The following is a 16608-nucleotide window of genomic DNA, read 5'->3' as shown; positions in this document are numbered from 1 at the left end:
CTACAGCTAAGAGACAACCAGGTGACTGTAGCTCCTTAAGCTAGTAGGGTAAGGGACAGATGATGTAGTAAACCTGCCTGGCATTTATTTACTAGTTGTACATAATAATCTAGTGATTGTTATTTATTAAAATAAATGTATTGCTTTACTTTCTAACTGCATTTGACTGAGTGACTAATAAGAACCTTAGAAGGTTCTGGGTAAGCTTCTCTGGCTTAGGAAGGCACCCGTGGGTGGCCAGCCAGAGTGAAGTGGGTACCATTGGGCCAGATAAACCCGGTATCTTCACAGTCCCAAAACTGTTAATTCTTTGGACTTAAATATATACATAGATCAAGGTTGTATACATACAAAAAGTTTTTAAAAAAAATACAGATGTTAACTGATATCTCATGAGGAACAGCGAACATCATGAACACTGGCTTAGAGGAGTACCTTATGGGTAATTTTTAAGAATCAAAAGAAACTGCACTGAAGAGTCTGTTATGTTAAACCAACTAGCTAACATGAAAGAAGATTTTCTTCATAATGGCTATAAGGAAGTGAATTTCAAAACAAGAAAAGTAAGGCACTAAAGATCAAATGATCAGATTTATTGGTCCCAAAGAAGAATAAAGGGATATTATCCGATAATGAGAGACCTAACAACTTTGAGTGTGCATTTATTACTCAGTATAGCCAATATCATAAGAAAATAGAAAGGATCATAAAAACCATTGGAGACCACTACAGAAAGATCCCATTTTATATCAAATATTACCAGATAGACCGAAGTTTATATATAGAAGGGCCGCAACAATTAAAGAAAAATTATTTAAGGGACCACTCAAAATGTACAGTGAGAATAAATACAAAACGACACATCGTTTCTTTCGTTGTGGGGATTGTTTAGCATGTAGAGCTATTAAAACAGACTACAATAAACTGTCTGAATTTACCCATAATGGCATTGTATATAAAAAGCAACAATTTATAACTTGTAACATCAAAAATGTTATATACATTCTACAATATAATTGTGGCTTGTTAAATGTGGGAAAAAAACTTCTATACCTCTTAAAAAAAGAATTTCGGAACATTTATACAATATCAGTAAAGGTAAAGATACCCATTCCGTATCATCACACTGGAAACAAGTGCATAACTGTTCAATTAAAAGTCTCTAGAATATTTGGGGCATTCAATTAATCCCAATTGGAAATATAGAGATATAGACTACATGTTAGCTACTAGTGAAATGAAATGGATCTACAAACTTAACACGATGGTTCCACATGGTCTCAACAAAGATTTTGAATTAAAGTGGTTTCTAAATTAATTTCTTACATTTGTCAAGTATGTTCCCCAAATTGATCATTGATTAACCTTTTTCCCTTCATTCTTTCCCCCTTTTTCTCTCTTTTCTAGTTCCTTATGGAATACTAATTTTGATATTATATAACAATAATAAAATATATGTATTATATTTATATGTATTTCTTCAAGTATTCTGGCTACCTGTCATCTTTGAAATTTGTAATGGTGGAAGATCAGATGCAGGTTCAAAATGTGAGTGCTCATGTCCGTTGTTAATTACCCCATTGTATTTTCCCATTTTTACTGTGGATAAACTAGGCAACTGGGCAGCACAGTGGCCTAGTGGTTAGCACTTCTGCCTCACAGTGCTGTGGTCATGAGTTCAATTCCCGACCATGGCCTTATCTGTGTGGAGTTTGTATGTACTCCCTGTGTTTGTGTGGATTTCCTTACGGTGCTCCGGTTTCCTCCCACACTCCAAAAACATACTAGTATGTTAATTGGCTGCTATCAAAAATTTACCCTAGTCTCTCTCTGTCTGTGTGTATGTATGTGCAAGTTGGGGAATTTAGACTGTAAGCTCCAATGGGGCAGGGACCGATGTGAATGAGTTCTCTGTACAGTGCTGCGGAATTAGTGGCGCTATATAAATAACTGATGATGATGATGATAAAGTATATTATAGCTTCCTATTATCACTAATTTCCTCATAGTGATTCCAATTTCAACTATTTTCATTGTGGAACGCAAATCGTAAGTAAGAGGCAATGGAGGTGGAACGCATACACCTCATTAATCTGTCCGACTGATAATTTCATGTCATGTGACATTTTCTTCCGGTTTCGCGGCAAACGGAATGCAAAACGGAAGTTGAATTAGCGGTGGTTGGAACGCAAACCCTTTTTTTTCCCAGTACAGAGGATTTTAAATCCTTTTTCATCAGTGAAGGTATGAGTAACCCTCATTAAGGTATTCCCTGTGTGAATTGAGACATTTAGGTAATGCAAATGGCAGATGGATAGATTGAGAACGGACATCAGCATATATATATATTTATGTAAAAAATAACTATTTGTTTGTCTTTTCCTTATTGTCAAAATGGAACATGTAATACATACTATATTCTATGTGTGATATATGAATTTTAGTTTGGTTTAGTTCGGAGTTTTTTGTCCTTAGAAGCACAGATGAACACTACTACCAGGATTTGAGCATTTGGAGGCTTCATCACTGCAATTATCCGGGGAGTCTTTATGCCTTATACCATGTGCAATATCATCTTTATCTAGTAGGAGTCACTCAGTATTTCTGAATTGCCCTAGTATTGCATCATTAATATGTTTTTATACATTTATGTTTTGTCAAAGTCAGCAAATTGGATAAAGTCATTTCAATTATCATCGAGCAAACTTGATTGTCTTTGTCTGAAATTATGTGTAGAGCACGCTATGGCGTAAAAAGGCGTATCCATCCGCTACACGTGGCAATAAACAGTTTCTACACTTTTACACACATTTGCACAAACATAAACATTTGTAAATAGTACACATTAATTGTAGTTGCAACACATAGTCATTTATGTCGAAATATAGTAGAATTCATGTTTAATAAAGGAGGTATATGCAAACTAGTGAATCCTATGGTTCAGGTTAAGGGAAATATGTCATGTCTGATATCATATTAATCCCCTTTACATCAGCAGCTGCCCGATGCATTCGGCGAAGAGATCGCACATTGCATACTCTAGTTATTGATGTTAGGGAATAAACCTTTAATATGATATTGACTGTGAAATGGTAATGGTCTGATTGTAATTGGAGTTCTGGCAGGAAGAACAGAGCTCATCCCCTGGAGAGATGACCCCCACCTTTGGATTCCTTAGATTTAATCAGCCTATGATGTGCAACTCCCTGGACCCTCCTGAAGCCTGGACCAATAGAAGCCAGCTATACCATCAGCATTGTTTCACTGTATCTCTGTTTGCATATAAGCAGTAGCTCTCATGTAGTGTTCAGTCACCTTGACCACAGACTTCAGACCTAAATGACTGTACACTGGATCCAGAGCGCCTGCGATAAGTAACGGCTGTACTTATTATTATTATTTCGCTTGAATTATTCTGCTACTTTTTGAGAATAAATATTTGTGCGTTGAAAACACAAATCGAGATTCGACAATCCTTATTGGATAGCGACAAAACGCTCTTAACAGTTTTTATTTAAAATTTACAATATCACACTAGATATATATTTTCCCTTTTTTTTGATACTCAATATATCCATTGAGGGGATATCTATCATCAAACGACTGGAATCTGGATACTGGAAAATTTTCAAAATACAACGGTCTCAATAATTTTACTGTTTGCAATTGTACACACAATGGGAGATGAAGGTGGAAATCACTTTTCACAGATCCAAGGAAGTGTTTTGATTAATTAAATAAAACACATTGTTCTTGTAAGTGCAATCCCAATAGGAGGAAGGAATCTCAGAAGCATTTGAGAATACTATCACAAAGAACACAAGTTTTTGATGTGGAATAGTTTATGTTTTTTATACAGGATCACGCTATGTTTGCTTTTTCTTTTACACATGTACATTACTTTGTGAATTCACGAATGATACAGAAGAGAAGATGATATATATCCTACTAAAATAAGTATTTTTTTTTCCATGTATGTCACCAGTTATACACGTTTTATTTATGAGCAATAGTGTTGGAGATTTTTCTACACTTCCAAGTTCCCATAATATTGCATAATTTTTTATAACACAAAAACACTATTAGTGCTTGAATTTTTTAGTCACTATCTATTAAATTTACAACTGTTTTTTGGGGAAGTGTATATCCTAGTTCTAAATTAAAGCTGCTTATAGAAAGGAGTGCAGGATACACTTGGGGGTAAATGTATCACACTTTAAAGCGGCGCTGCCTTGTAAAGGCAAGTTTCCCTTTACAAGGCAGCGCCGCTTTAAATTTTAGCTATCATCTCGCCGAACTCCCGCGAGTTGAAGAAACTGGAGTATGATACATTTACCCCCTGGTGTCTTTTTTTTTAATTCTGGAGTATATGCAAATTGCTATCATAAAAGTTGAAACAGCAGACTTTGTGAAAAATAATATTTGTCTCATTCTCAAAATTTTTGCCCATGATTGCACACTTGTCTTACATGTGTACTATACTCACACAATTGACTGGACCCTCTTCAGTCAGTATTTTCTCCACAGACTTTCAGTATCTTGATGTGAACGACAGCCAAATGTACTCTCTATGGATTTGTCCGTATTTGTGCTGACTCGTGTAACAATCTCTTTCTGCAATTTCATCCTGGATATCCTCTCACCACTATAACTCAATCTTTCAAAAATTGAGCTAATAATCTTTACACTAGCCACAAGCAGCTACTTACCCGACACCTCTATATTTGTTGACAACATGAGTCCTGTCACTCAAAAACGCTGCCTATGTGTCATTCTTGACTGAGAACGTTCCTTTGTTCCTCATCCAATCTGTCTCAAAACCCTGTTACACACAAGAAATCCACCAGAATCCACAGGACACTGTAAAACTTTAATCCATGAACTCAATCTCCCGCACTGACTATTGCGTTTCACTTCTTACTGGTCTTCACCTATCCTGACTTTCACCTCTACAATCCATTTAGGAAAAGGGGAGAGCTAAGTCAAGTGGATAGGACTAATAGGACAAAGTGGAGATTGGAACAAAAGCAAGGCTGCACCCACTGCGAGTAGTATCAAGTGGAAGCAGGATGGGCCTTAGTAAAGATGTGTTTTTTTCAGAGAGCTTTTAAAGATTTGAAGGTGTGTTAGGGAATACCATACATCTTGCAGGTGGGAGTGAAAGGTGGTGTCAGGGCATAGATAAAAGGCAGATCTAAGATTGTGTGATTGAGAGTATTTTGAGATGAGGTTTGAGTTGTATGAAGAAACGGTGAATAATTTTAATTGGATTCTGAAGTCAATGCAGGGCAGGGATTTACAGAGTGCTGTGGTGGATGTTGAGTCCTGAAAGAGAAAGATCATTCTTGTTGCGGAAATTAGGACAAATTCAAGCGGGGTCGGATGGGGAATGTTAAATAGGAGGAGGTTACAGTAGTTGAGGTGGAAGAAGATTAAATAACGAATAAGAGCTTTAGCTGCATCTTGAATAAGAAAGGGGCACATTCTAGCAATATTTCAAAGGTGTAAGTGACAGGACTGTGTGATTGGTGGATAAAAGGATTAAAAGAAGAGAGCAGAGTCAAGGAAGACTGAGGAAATTGGGGTGTTGTTGACAGTGAGGGAGAGTTGAAGAGGGGGGAAAATAAGTTTGCGGGCATGTTGAGCTTTAGGTAACATTAGGACATCATGTGGAAATAGCTGAAAGACAGTGGGTTACAAAAGTTAGTAGAGAAGGGGAAAGGTCAGGGAGGTAGATTTAGGTGTAAGCAGCATAGAGGTTGCACTGGAGCCTAAATGAGCAAATTAATTCTCTAAGAGAAGAGGTGTACAGTGAGAAAATCAGAGGGACTCTAATTTTAATCAGACAATTTTTTTTTTTAATAATTTAAAAAGACAGGCATCATGTCCTCCACGCCTTAAATCCTCATCCAGCCCAAATGATAGCCAGCCTGGGCTGGATTCCACTATAAAAAAGGGAGACCATAGGTGTGGGGTCCCCTACAAAATTGAGAAACCCCTTGTTATCTCCATGGGGTGTGGTGCAAAATCATCATACAGCTTATTTTCCTTACCAGAGCCTACCATCATGTGCTGGGGCACTTACTGACATCCTGGGCTGTGGGGACTGGTGTATTTAACAAGATTGGGACCCTCAGTCCCAGAAAAAAAAAACACACACACATACACACACAATTCTAAAATAAAGCTTAGCTGTATAAAAGACTCCCAAATAAAATATACTATTCTTTATTGAATCAATGTAGTACAAACTGCAAAGCAGAAAAAACCTGGGAAAAAATAAAACAAGAGTTGCTAAATTTCCAATGGGACTTAAATTTATTGAATCACCTTCAGCCAACCACAAGCAGCCAGAGTCATGAACCACTTGTAATTGGCTGGTGGTGAAAGGGAGACCTGAGTTTTTTTTTTTTAGATATCAAATCAAAAAAGAAATCAAGTTTTCATTTCCAATTTTTTGGACCAGGAAAGACAATTTTATTTTACATTTAATAAAGTTGAGAACTGACAGGTATAACATGCACATCACATGTAGTTAGACACTTTAGTGACAGGAGACATTTTAAAGCTTGATGAAAAAGTATAGGCAGAAGCACAGATTTAAATTTGTATGTGAAACATTGACTCCAAATGTATTTGGAACAAGAGACAATGCAAACGTGATAGATCCTTTATGACAAAAATATAAAAGAAACACATAGTGGAAGATAAAGATAGAATTCCTGAACCATACCTGATCAGTGTATCATCATCCACTATGATCAGCCAATGTTTGTGACGAATTTTAGACTTTAAAAACCGTTCCAAAATAGCAAACGTTTTTCCACAGTGTCCTAAAAATGGCAGTTTGTAAAAAAAAGTTACAATTTAAACAATTACAACTTTTAATAAAATGTTATTGACCGAGATATTGTTTTATAATGGACTCATTTTCATCACCTGAAGGCATACTAGGCAAGGAAACACAAATATATTAACTGCAGAATCCAATTAATGTTGGTGTGTTTTTAATTTGGCCATGTCTGGTACTCACGCAGAGTTGGGCATACGCCTGTTTGTGGAGCATGAAATCTGCTTTTCCATATAGTGATACTTGCCAACTTCTCTTTATTCCCTTCCGGAAGATCCTGGAGGGAAGGTTGGATGGCAAATGGTGAGGGGGTGATCACATCAATATGGCTCTACCCTCTGCAATACAAAGCTGTGATTCACGGCATTGTGCACTGTGATATGAGGCATGGTGAATCGCGTCATTGTACCCTGCCTTCACCGGAGATCTGGGAGGGCGCAGTCTCATCTGGGAGGACTCTCCGACATTTGTGAGTCTTCCAAACATTCCAGGAGAGTAGGCTAGTATGCCTACAGCACCAGCACACAGAGAGGTAGTGCACTTATGTACATACGCCTATCTGTTCACATCCGACACTTGCACATTACATAGTGCTGTACATTGAGGGGATCATCATGACATGAAAAAATCATATGCGCCCAACTCCACATCAGGCCCCACAAAACTAGCCAATTGCCAAGCCACATCCATGACCAGACTGAACAATCTGGTAGGTTAACTGACAGATACAGCCAGCTACTAGCTTGTATCCATCACGTTTGATAAGGAAAGCAAATGATTGATCAGTTGCTGTGGTTTTTGTAGAGATTTGCAATAAGTAAATGTTAGATAATTGCTCATCACTATAACTCACTATCAGAAGTCTCTGAAAGCACACAAATTAGTGGTTATTTATTTGGGAAAATGTTTTTTGTTTTTTTTCCCCCCAAATGTGTTTTCAAATAAAAGGTGTATTTTTTCTTTTAATGATTTATGCAGGGTTTGGTTTATTTTACAGGCATGCCAAAATTTGGAATAATTTGCTATGTTAGGTAGAAATCCCATTCCCATTTTTGAGCCTGTTGTAATCACCTTGATGTTATGGCTAAAATATGAAGGACAAGTTTACATGAATTTATTGGCGCAGTTGTTAGAAAATGCAATCCGGAATATTAAATGGTTAAATATCATCATCATCACCATTTATTTATATAGCGCCACTAATTCCGCAGCGCTGTACAGCGAACTCATTCACATCAGTCCCTGCCCCATTGGGGCTTACAGTCTAAATTCCCTAACACACACACACACACACACACACACACACACACACAGAGACAGAAACAGACTTGGGTTAATTTGTTTGTAGCCAATTAACCTACCAGTATGTTTTTGGAGTGTGGGGGGAAACCGGAGCACCCGGAGGAAACCCACGCAAACACAGGGAGAACATACAAACTCCTCACAGATAAGGCCATGATTGGGAATTGAACTCATGACCCCAGTGCTGTGAGGCAGATGTGCTAACCACTACGCCACCGTGCTGACCACTATAAATATATGAATCATTAGATTGTGTTATATTTTTGGACAAGTGGGCAATAATATTTTAAGACACCAGTGAATAAAACCTGGATTACCTCCAGTATAAATGGGAAAAGTTTACATGCTTTATACAAAAACATTTCGGTCATCAGAATTCAGATTTAGCAATTCCACATGATGTATTACCTACAAATTATCTTTTGTTTGAAAGCTAAAGGTTACATTGCATTTCTTTAAACATCCTTGTGAACATGATTAATGCAGCTTTATGAAGGACGCATTTCAATAGACGAATACCAATAAACCGTTTGACAATGGGAATCTTTCTTACTTGTTCTTGTGTGAAAGGTGAATGACAACACATATTGAGATCTCACAACATTGTTCCAGTCGCTTAAAATGTACCATTTACCTGCACACTGTGGAGACAGCAATTTTGTGGGCAGAATAATTATTTATGGGAAGGTCATCCACTAATTCACTTAGAGCCAGTGATATTGCACAGACAACATTCTTTTAAGAGCTGAGAATACAACCTATCAATTAATTAGAAGTTGATAGCTTGCATTCCTGTGACTACAGGCTCAGCCGTCAAAATATCTGCCTCCACTCTGTATAGTAGAAAGATACCCTTTAATGGCAAGTCATTAAACATTACTTAAACCATTTACAAGAGAGCAGACCTAGGTCACCTGTGTATATGGGTGCAACATAATGAAATATGTGGTTTGTGACAGTACGGACTACAGGAAACATCCCATCCTGCTGCCTTCCCACATCTCTTGGATTCCCGTGGATAAACTTGCGTTCCTTTGAATATTACAAATGTTTATTAATTAAATAGATATACCAGCACTCACCCTAAATGAATAAGCTGCCAAATGGGGAACAAGGAGAGGTGATCCCTAAATCTCTCCAAATAACCACAGATTAATATATAACAGTTCCCGGCGCTAGTCTTAAATAGAAATGCAGAGACAGAAATGTAAAGGATAAATGGGTAAATTTATAAAAACAAACACATGTATAAGCAATGATATTGCAAAAGCTGAATAAAAACAAGGTCTGCAGACACAATGAAAATTAAAAAATTATATGCACATAAAAAAAACACAAAAAAAAAAGAAAAAAATGTGTATAAAAAAAGAAAATTGTATGGCCTGAGAGTAAGTGTAACCACTTATTAGTATACACTATAGTCCTCCTGATAGAGAAAAAAAAGCATGCTTAACCATACAAATGCTCTAATAGTCCACTGATCAATTTCTGCTGTCAAAGAAACTGTCCTTGGTAGCGCTGAAACGAATGTACACAAGCGCTCCTGCTACTCACTGCATCTACTCCGGGGGTTTCAGCGGTAGCGCTCTCTGTCCTCCATCCGACAGTATAGCTGAATGGTAACAGTCCCTGCAGTATCCTCCGATCGTTGGCACATGCGCATGAGAGAAATCCAAACGTCCTTGCAGCTAAATAGTGAAAGAAACCTAAAAAGTCACCTCGGCCACCAAAAAATAAATAAAACATTTTAAAAAAGAAGGGCCATCCCTTTAGGTCAACGCGTTTCACCCGCGCTAGGCAGGCTTCCTCAGGAATAATGAAATATCATTAACGTTTTTTAACATTTTTTATTTATATTTTGGTGGCCGAGTGACTTTTTAGGTTTCTTTCACTATTTAGTTGCAAGAACCTTTGGATTTCTCTCATGCGCATGTGCCAAAGATCAGAGGATACTGCAGGGACTGTTACCATTCAGTTATACTGTCAGATGGAGGACAGAGAGCGCTACCGCTGAAACCCCCGGAGCAGATGCAGTGAGTAGCAGGAGCGCTTGTGTACATTCGTTTCAGCGCTACCAAGGACAGTTTCTTTGACAGCAGAAATTGATCAGTGGACCATTAGAGCATTTGTATGGTTAAGCATGATTTTTTTCTCTATCAGGAGGACTATAGTGTATACTAATAAGTGGTTACACTTGCTCTCAGGCCCTACAATTTTCTTTTTATATACACATTTTTTTCTTTATTTTATTTTTTTTTGTGTTTTTTTATATGCATATAATTTTTTATTTTTCATTGTGTCTGCAGACCTTGTTTTTATTCAGCTTTTGCAATATCATTGCTTATACATGTGTTTGTTTTTATAAATTTACCCATTTATCCTTTACATTTCTGTCTCTGCATTTCTATTTAAGACTAGCGCCGGGAACTGTTGTTATATATTAAAATGTTTATTAATATTTGAGTCTTTGAGAACTGTCTCCAAATTTAATTTATTTGGACTAGTACTACCTCGGCTCTTAAATGCAGCCAGGTGGATTATATTGCAATGCTGTGAAATTGATCTTCATGAACAGGGATTAGAAATCTCATTATCTGGTGTTGCCCACCATTGTTCTACCTTGGAGACTCTAGTAGACTTGGAGGCACCAGCCCAGCCAGGGAGACACCCATGTGGGAGCATCCCTGCCCACCAGCAACATATTTTTCCATTCCAGTCTATCCCAAATCAAATTGGTTTAAGACTACCCTTGCAGAGAGCATTCTACTCTGGTAAAATTTGACACTTTAAACAGCCTGCTGGAGGGATTAAGGGGTGGTTCAGGATATCTAGTATTTGGTGTAGAGTTTTGTCTCCCACAAGCTCCACCATGATACATGTTACTCATCCTGTGTTTAACCCGCAACTACCCTATATATCTTGTAGCCACAAATCTCTGCTCCATCCGAAGTTGTGAGTCTGTTCGCCTAGTGCACCTGCTGGAGCAGGGAGCCTAGGGTTCAGATCCCTTCACGCTGATCAGAAGCATTGGCCGAGTGGCTGGGAACATTAAGAGATCGAGAAGTACCACAGAGATATTTCCCTTGCATGTTTGAGATTTTGGAACTTTACGCAGTAATGGTATTTACTCCACTGCTGGACCACAGAATAACCCCAACCCGTTTTCTGTCTTGTCTGGAATCCAAGGACTGTTCGGTCTATAAATTTTGTTCTGTTAATAACACTGGGAGGTTTTTGTGTGTAATCTGGAGCGGGATATTAATATTAAAGCATAGATCTTTTCATGGCTATTGTACTAAAGGTACAAGTTGTACCCATCTTATCTCTCTTTGTCTGTGTGATCCCGAACCCCATAGATACCAGACTTTCCACTGGGTGCCTACCCTAACATCACCACATGGTCCATCCAGACCAAGATCCTGGGTACACAGATTATGAGAAAAACAGTACACATTTCCTATTGCTCAGCTAATCTCCAAGAGAGCAATACAAGATGAAAAAAACATTGCCTTTTTTTTCACTTTCTTACAGTAAATAATGCACACATGTAAGCATTAGTGTGTTAGAGATATACGAGTGCAGCCGGAAAAAAACCAGTACCAGAATGGTACCGTATTAAATCCTATAGGTCAGAAGGTTTAGCTAGGGTAAATATGGCAATGAGGTGCTACTTTCAAGGGTCTTATTATGTTATTTTATTAAACATTAATGGTAACGTATAATTAATCACAGTTTTATTTACCTGAAGGCAAAAAACGTTTGCCTATAATAAACAAGCCAATACAGTACTGTATAAACTAGGGGCTGGCCGGCCCTATAGTGGACAGCCACAAAGAACAGGGGACTTTTCACCACCGTTTATTTCCCACCTAGGGAAGGGGCAGGGTTAGGTTGCTTGGGCATCACTCATTCCTATTCACTCTTCATTTCCCTCCCTTCTTCACCCACTGAGCCCTCACCGCTGACTCACTTCCAGGAGGCTGACAAGTCAGTCCACAGCAAACTACAGATAAGTACATGTATTTTGGAGGGGGTTATTAATATAATGGGGGGGGGTTACATTTTTGTGGGTGCTGGTTTGGAGTTTAGGATAATGTTATGTTAGGTTGATGTGGGTTAATGTCATATGGGGGCTGACGTGGCGGAAGAGTTTAAAGCTATGTAAAGTCTTGTGTGTTTGGGGAGGGGTGTTAATGTTGTGTGGAGACTTACAGTATTGTGTATGGGGGTCAATATTATGTGGATACTGGTGTGGGGGAGGTTGATGTTATGCCGCTATTGGTGTGTATTTTAGAGTTAATTTTATGTGTGCACTGGGGGTGGGGGAGCAATGTTAGTGCTATTATCTTGAGCTAATGTCAGGGCTGGCTGAGTGTAAATAGGCATATTTATTAAACATGGGTGCGATTAATTTAATGTTGGGGCTGATTGTGGGGAGGGAGGCCGAGAGTGTTCACTTGTTGCTCGGCTTTCTAGGCGGTGAATAGTCCCCATCCCTTTTCCAAACAGGGACCGAACATTCTAGGATCCAGCCAAGCAACAACTGAGCTTAAGACACCAGCAGCAAGTAGTCAAAGCTGGACAGGTAAGAGAAAGCAGAGCTCTCTGACAATTCTCTGTATATCCAGCTTCCGTCTGCTCATTAAGGGGAAGCCGCAAGCACCAAACAGTGGTTACTGAATGGAGAAAGCTGCCTTTGTTCTTGAATAACTACTGAATAGTAATATACAATTATTTCCTTCCCCCTTCACCACATAACTTGCATCCCCATTCTGGATATAGATTTTGACCCAGATATGACAAAAAACACACCCACATAACAGCGTCTACTGACAGTTTGTTACCAACAGGAGTAGTAAGGAGGAGTAGTAAGGATCATTTCTGAAAGTGCAAAACTGGGGACCTGCAGCAAGTTATGTTTTACGTTGTTATGTGCCCTTTAAAATGGATGCACTTAATTTGTACAACATGCATGCGCTTTGCACATACTCCGGACAGTGTTTTGCAGGGGTGCATCACGTTGCTTGCTTTGATGGAAGGAGCTTGGTGGATCAAATTTGAATGTGGGCTGGGCACAGCCGTGCAATGCATATTACGTTCACATGCAAAACATTATATATATATATATATATATATATATATATATATATATATATATATATTTTTTTTTTTTTTTTGCAGGAACAGATATTAAAACTATCATTAGCAGGTGGAAAGAGTGCATTTATTGGGATGTTGCTGGTCTGTGGGTAGATGTAGAGCAAGAATGAAGAGGGAGGGGATGTGAAGGTGGTCTTGTGATAATTATGCCCCCTCTGTTGCTTGGTTAGTCATTCTTTTATGGTGGCACACACTGGACCACTTGGTTGTATAATTCTCCCGGCCCACAAATTGCTAGCCAGTCTATGTGCATGATCCGTTTTAAGGTCCCACTGTACGTGGCAGAAACTTTACAATTCCATCCATGGCCCAACCACTAGATATTCTCAAATGCAAAGATAATTAGAAGGCTTATTATTGTAAATAGTTAACTTCTTGTATGGAGAACCAGACCTCAACATGTGAGCAAGAAATCTGCACTAAATAAAGTATATATAAATGTTCAATATCTAGGCCTTTTTTAGGAGTACTTTATTAAATACCCCAGTTTACCTACCTTCAACAAGTAATGGAAAGATATTGATAAAGGAAACGAAATTAAACCACAGATGAAAAAAGGTTTAATCAATATCTCAAGTGAAACGAAATGTAGCTCTATAGCAATAACTATAATTCACTTTGGAAGAAAGTTTAAATGCATTATAATTGTATTTTACAACTGGTATGTACTGCAGGCAGCATTAATATCGCATTAGAGAATGATAGCTCAATGCATTAATATTGATAGTACAATAAAAAAATAAGTGAACAACATAAGTCCTATTAAGTAACTATGTCAGGGAAGCTCTTGGTTTAGATCATTCATGATACTAGAAGAAGTGAAGCAGAAATACAGCTCGCACAAAAACAGCTTTGTATTTTATTGAGATATTTGTTAGGATTTTTCTTTACAAAACATAGATTTCAATATGTTGCACAGTATAAAAAACATGAGAGCAACTAAATAATTTCATTATATTTATTAATTTCATTATATTTATTGTTCGTTATTAATGTTTCTCCTGTTGTACTACAATCTTATTATGTTAGTACCTGTTATAGTTGGTCACGAAACACGTTATATATACATACCATCATATACCAGTCCACTTCGACCACTGTATATATCTCAGGTATGAGACAACACAGTGCCTCAGTGGTTAGCACCTCTGTTTCACAGCGCTAGGGTCATGAGTTCGATTCCCGACCAGGCCCTTATCTTTGTGGCGTTTGTATGTTCTCCCCTTGTTTGCGTGTGTTTCCCACATTCCAACAACATACTGGTAGGTTAACTAGCTGCTGAAATGGGGCAGGGACTGATGTGAATGACAAATATTCTCTGTACTACGGAAATTGGTGGCGCTATAGAAATAAATGGTGATGATGAGATAATAGGAAGATACACACATACCTGGGTATGCCTGTATACAAGCAATGCTTGGGTTGAGTCCTATGACATTTCTAAAACTCTGGGCACAATAGTTTAATGGAAACTGCTATACAAACTAAAGAACAAAATCACTCACAACATGTCACCTCCCTCAACCAAAAAAAGGGGGATGATAAGGTCAAACATATAACATACGTATTAATAGCAACAGTCATCAAATTTAAATTTTAATAAAAATGCAAATCATTAGTTGCATGTTGAAAACAAACTCCAAAAAAACATAGGTTACAATTAAATATTGTGACACAAGTAAATGCAAGATGCAGTGGCACTAAATAGGTTATGAAGACCTCACCCTTTATTACCAAATAACAGGCTGTGTTTATGCAATCCTATGGCATGTATGAGAGTCAGTGAGGTGGTATATTTGGAAACATTAGCGTGTTAGTATTACTCAAAGCGGCAGCAAAATCACACCAATGTTCTATTTTCCATAGCACAGAATTATAATAATAAAATACAAATATCAAGTTCACAACTACACAGTGCTTTTTGTTTTACGAGAATACAACTTCTTCCAGGGATGGGGTAAAAAAATGGAACGATGAGGGGGGAAAGTAAATAGAGGGCCTCCAAGGGAACAATACCAAGTTCGGAAGCCCCAGGGCCCCCACGTGTTATATAAGAAGTTGAAAGGATATGGAGAGGGCTTAGTTGTGCCTAAATTCATGAGGGAGGGGTAGATATAGGGGAAGACCACTGGTCCCAAACTTGTTTAAAACTTACACATTTCCTTGTTTAATTCAGAAGTGTCTGTCTTATAGTTCCCACATGCTGGTGTGGATAGTGGATGGAAGTAAATTGCAGCCTTACCTCTTTCAACATTCGGTATCCCTAAGTCTATTGTTGGGATTGTTGGATCTGCATAATCACTGTAGTATTCAAGGTGTACAGCATTCTTTTCCCAAGTCTGCTTGACCACAGGTACTGCAAATAGCCAGAGAGAAATGTGTTTTATTAAAGGTATACTAAAAAAAAATATATATATATATATATATATATATATATATATATATATATAAAGAAAAAAATAACCAAAAAGACAATACAACGGGCAACACAGATGAGCCAGAAGACTCTTTCCATCAACTAAATTCAGCTATTCAGACATGATGGGTGGCACTTTCACAATATCCTGTAATAAACAAATTTTCTTTTCTACTTGATGAGCTTATGCCAAATGGCTCCACCAGCTCGGACTTAATTTCAGCTTTCTTGTAAAGCAGACAATAAGACTGAGCGAGAGCAGCTTGCATCCATGTCACGTGACCTAGCACACTGTCATCCAATTGGAGGAGGAGGATGGCAGGCACCACATGCTCTCCCACTTTTCTCTGCAGGTCCAGGCTCTGGACTAAAGGTAAATCATTTTAAAGTTTACTAGATTAGCTAGCAAGTGGGGACATGTGGGGAAGGTTGATTGGCATTTGGGGGAGGTCTTGTGGGGGGGGGGTTTGCATGCCATGTGGCGGGGATGTGCTGAGCTTGTGGGGAAGACTGAGTGGCATATGGTGGCCATATGCTGAGGGCTGGGGAGCAAGTTGTGAGATCTGAGCAGCACATGGGTGGTATTTTGGGGTACATGTGGCATCGGAGGGCATTTAATGGTAAGTTGGGGTGGCATTTTGTGGTAAGTGGGGGTTCTTAGTGGCATGCGGTGGAATTTTGGACAAAGGGAGATGGGGTGCCAAGGTCATCTTGGGGCTGTTTTTTCCTTCTTCAAAATAAGGGTTATGTATGATCCTTATGTCCAACCTTGCAGGTTGGAGGGACACGCAGGTGGACCTGGAAGTATCTCAGGTTGTCCATAACTGGTATAGTTTCACTTTTGGGTAGACGTTAATAACAGTAGTAGAATGCACTGTTT

General features: G+C 38.4%; 1 protein-coding gene across 2 annotated transcripts in view; it reads right to left on the bottom strand.

Moving 5' to 3' along the window:
* B3GLCT (beta 3-glucosyltransferase) overlaps positions 1–16608 on the bottom strand; it is a 299136-nt gene that overhangs the window by 27093 nt on the left and 255435 nt on the right. For both annotated transcript variants that reach the window (XM_075198956.1, XM_075198957.1), the window contains 2 exons: positions 15555–15668; positions 6734–6833 (listed from right to left, as the gene is read on the bottom strand). In XM_075198956.1, coding sequence (XP_075055057.1) covers positions 6734–6833; positions 15555–15668 — 214 coding nt within the window. The remainder of the gene's footprint in view (positions 1–6733; positions 6834–15554; positions 15669–16608) is intronic.

The sequence above is a fragment of the Mixophyes fleayi genome, chromosome 2, assembly GCF_038048845.1.
Source record: "Mixophyes fleayi isolate aMixFle1 chromosome 2, aMixFle1.hap1, whole genome shotgun sequence".
Taxonomy (NCBI): Eukaryota; Metazoa; Chordata; class Amphibia; order Anura; family Limnodynastidae; genus Mixophyes; species Mixophyes fleayi.
This window is presented reverse-complemented; position numbering and strand designations above follow the sequence as displayed.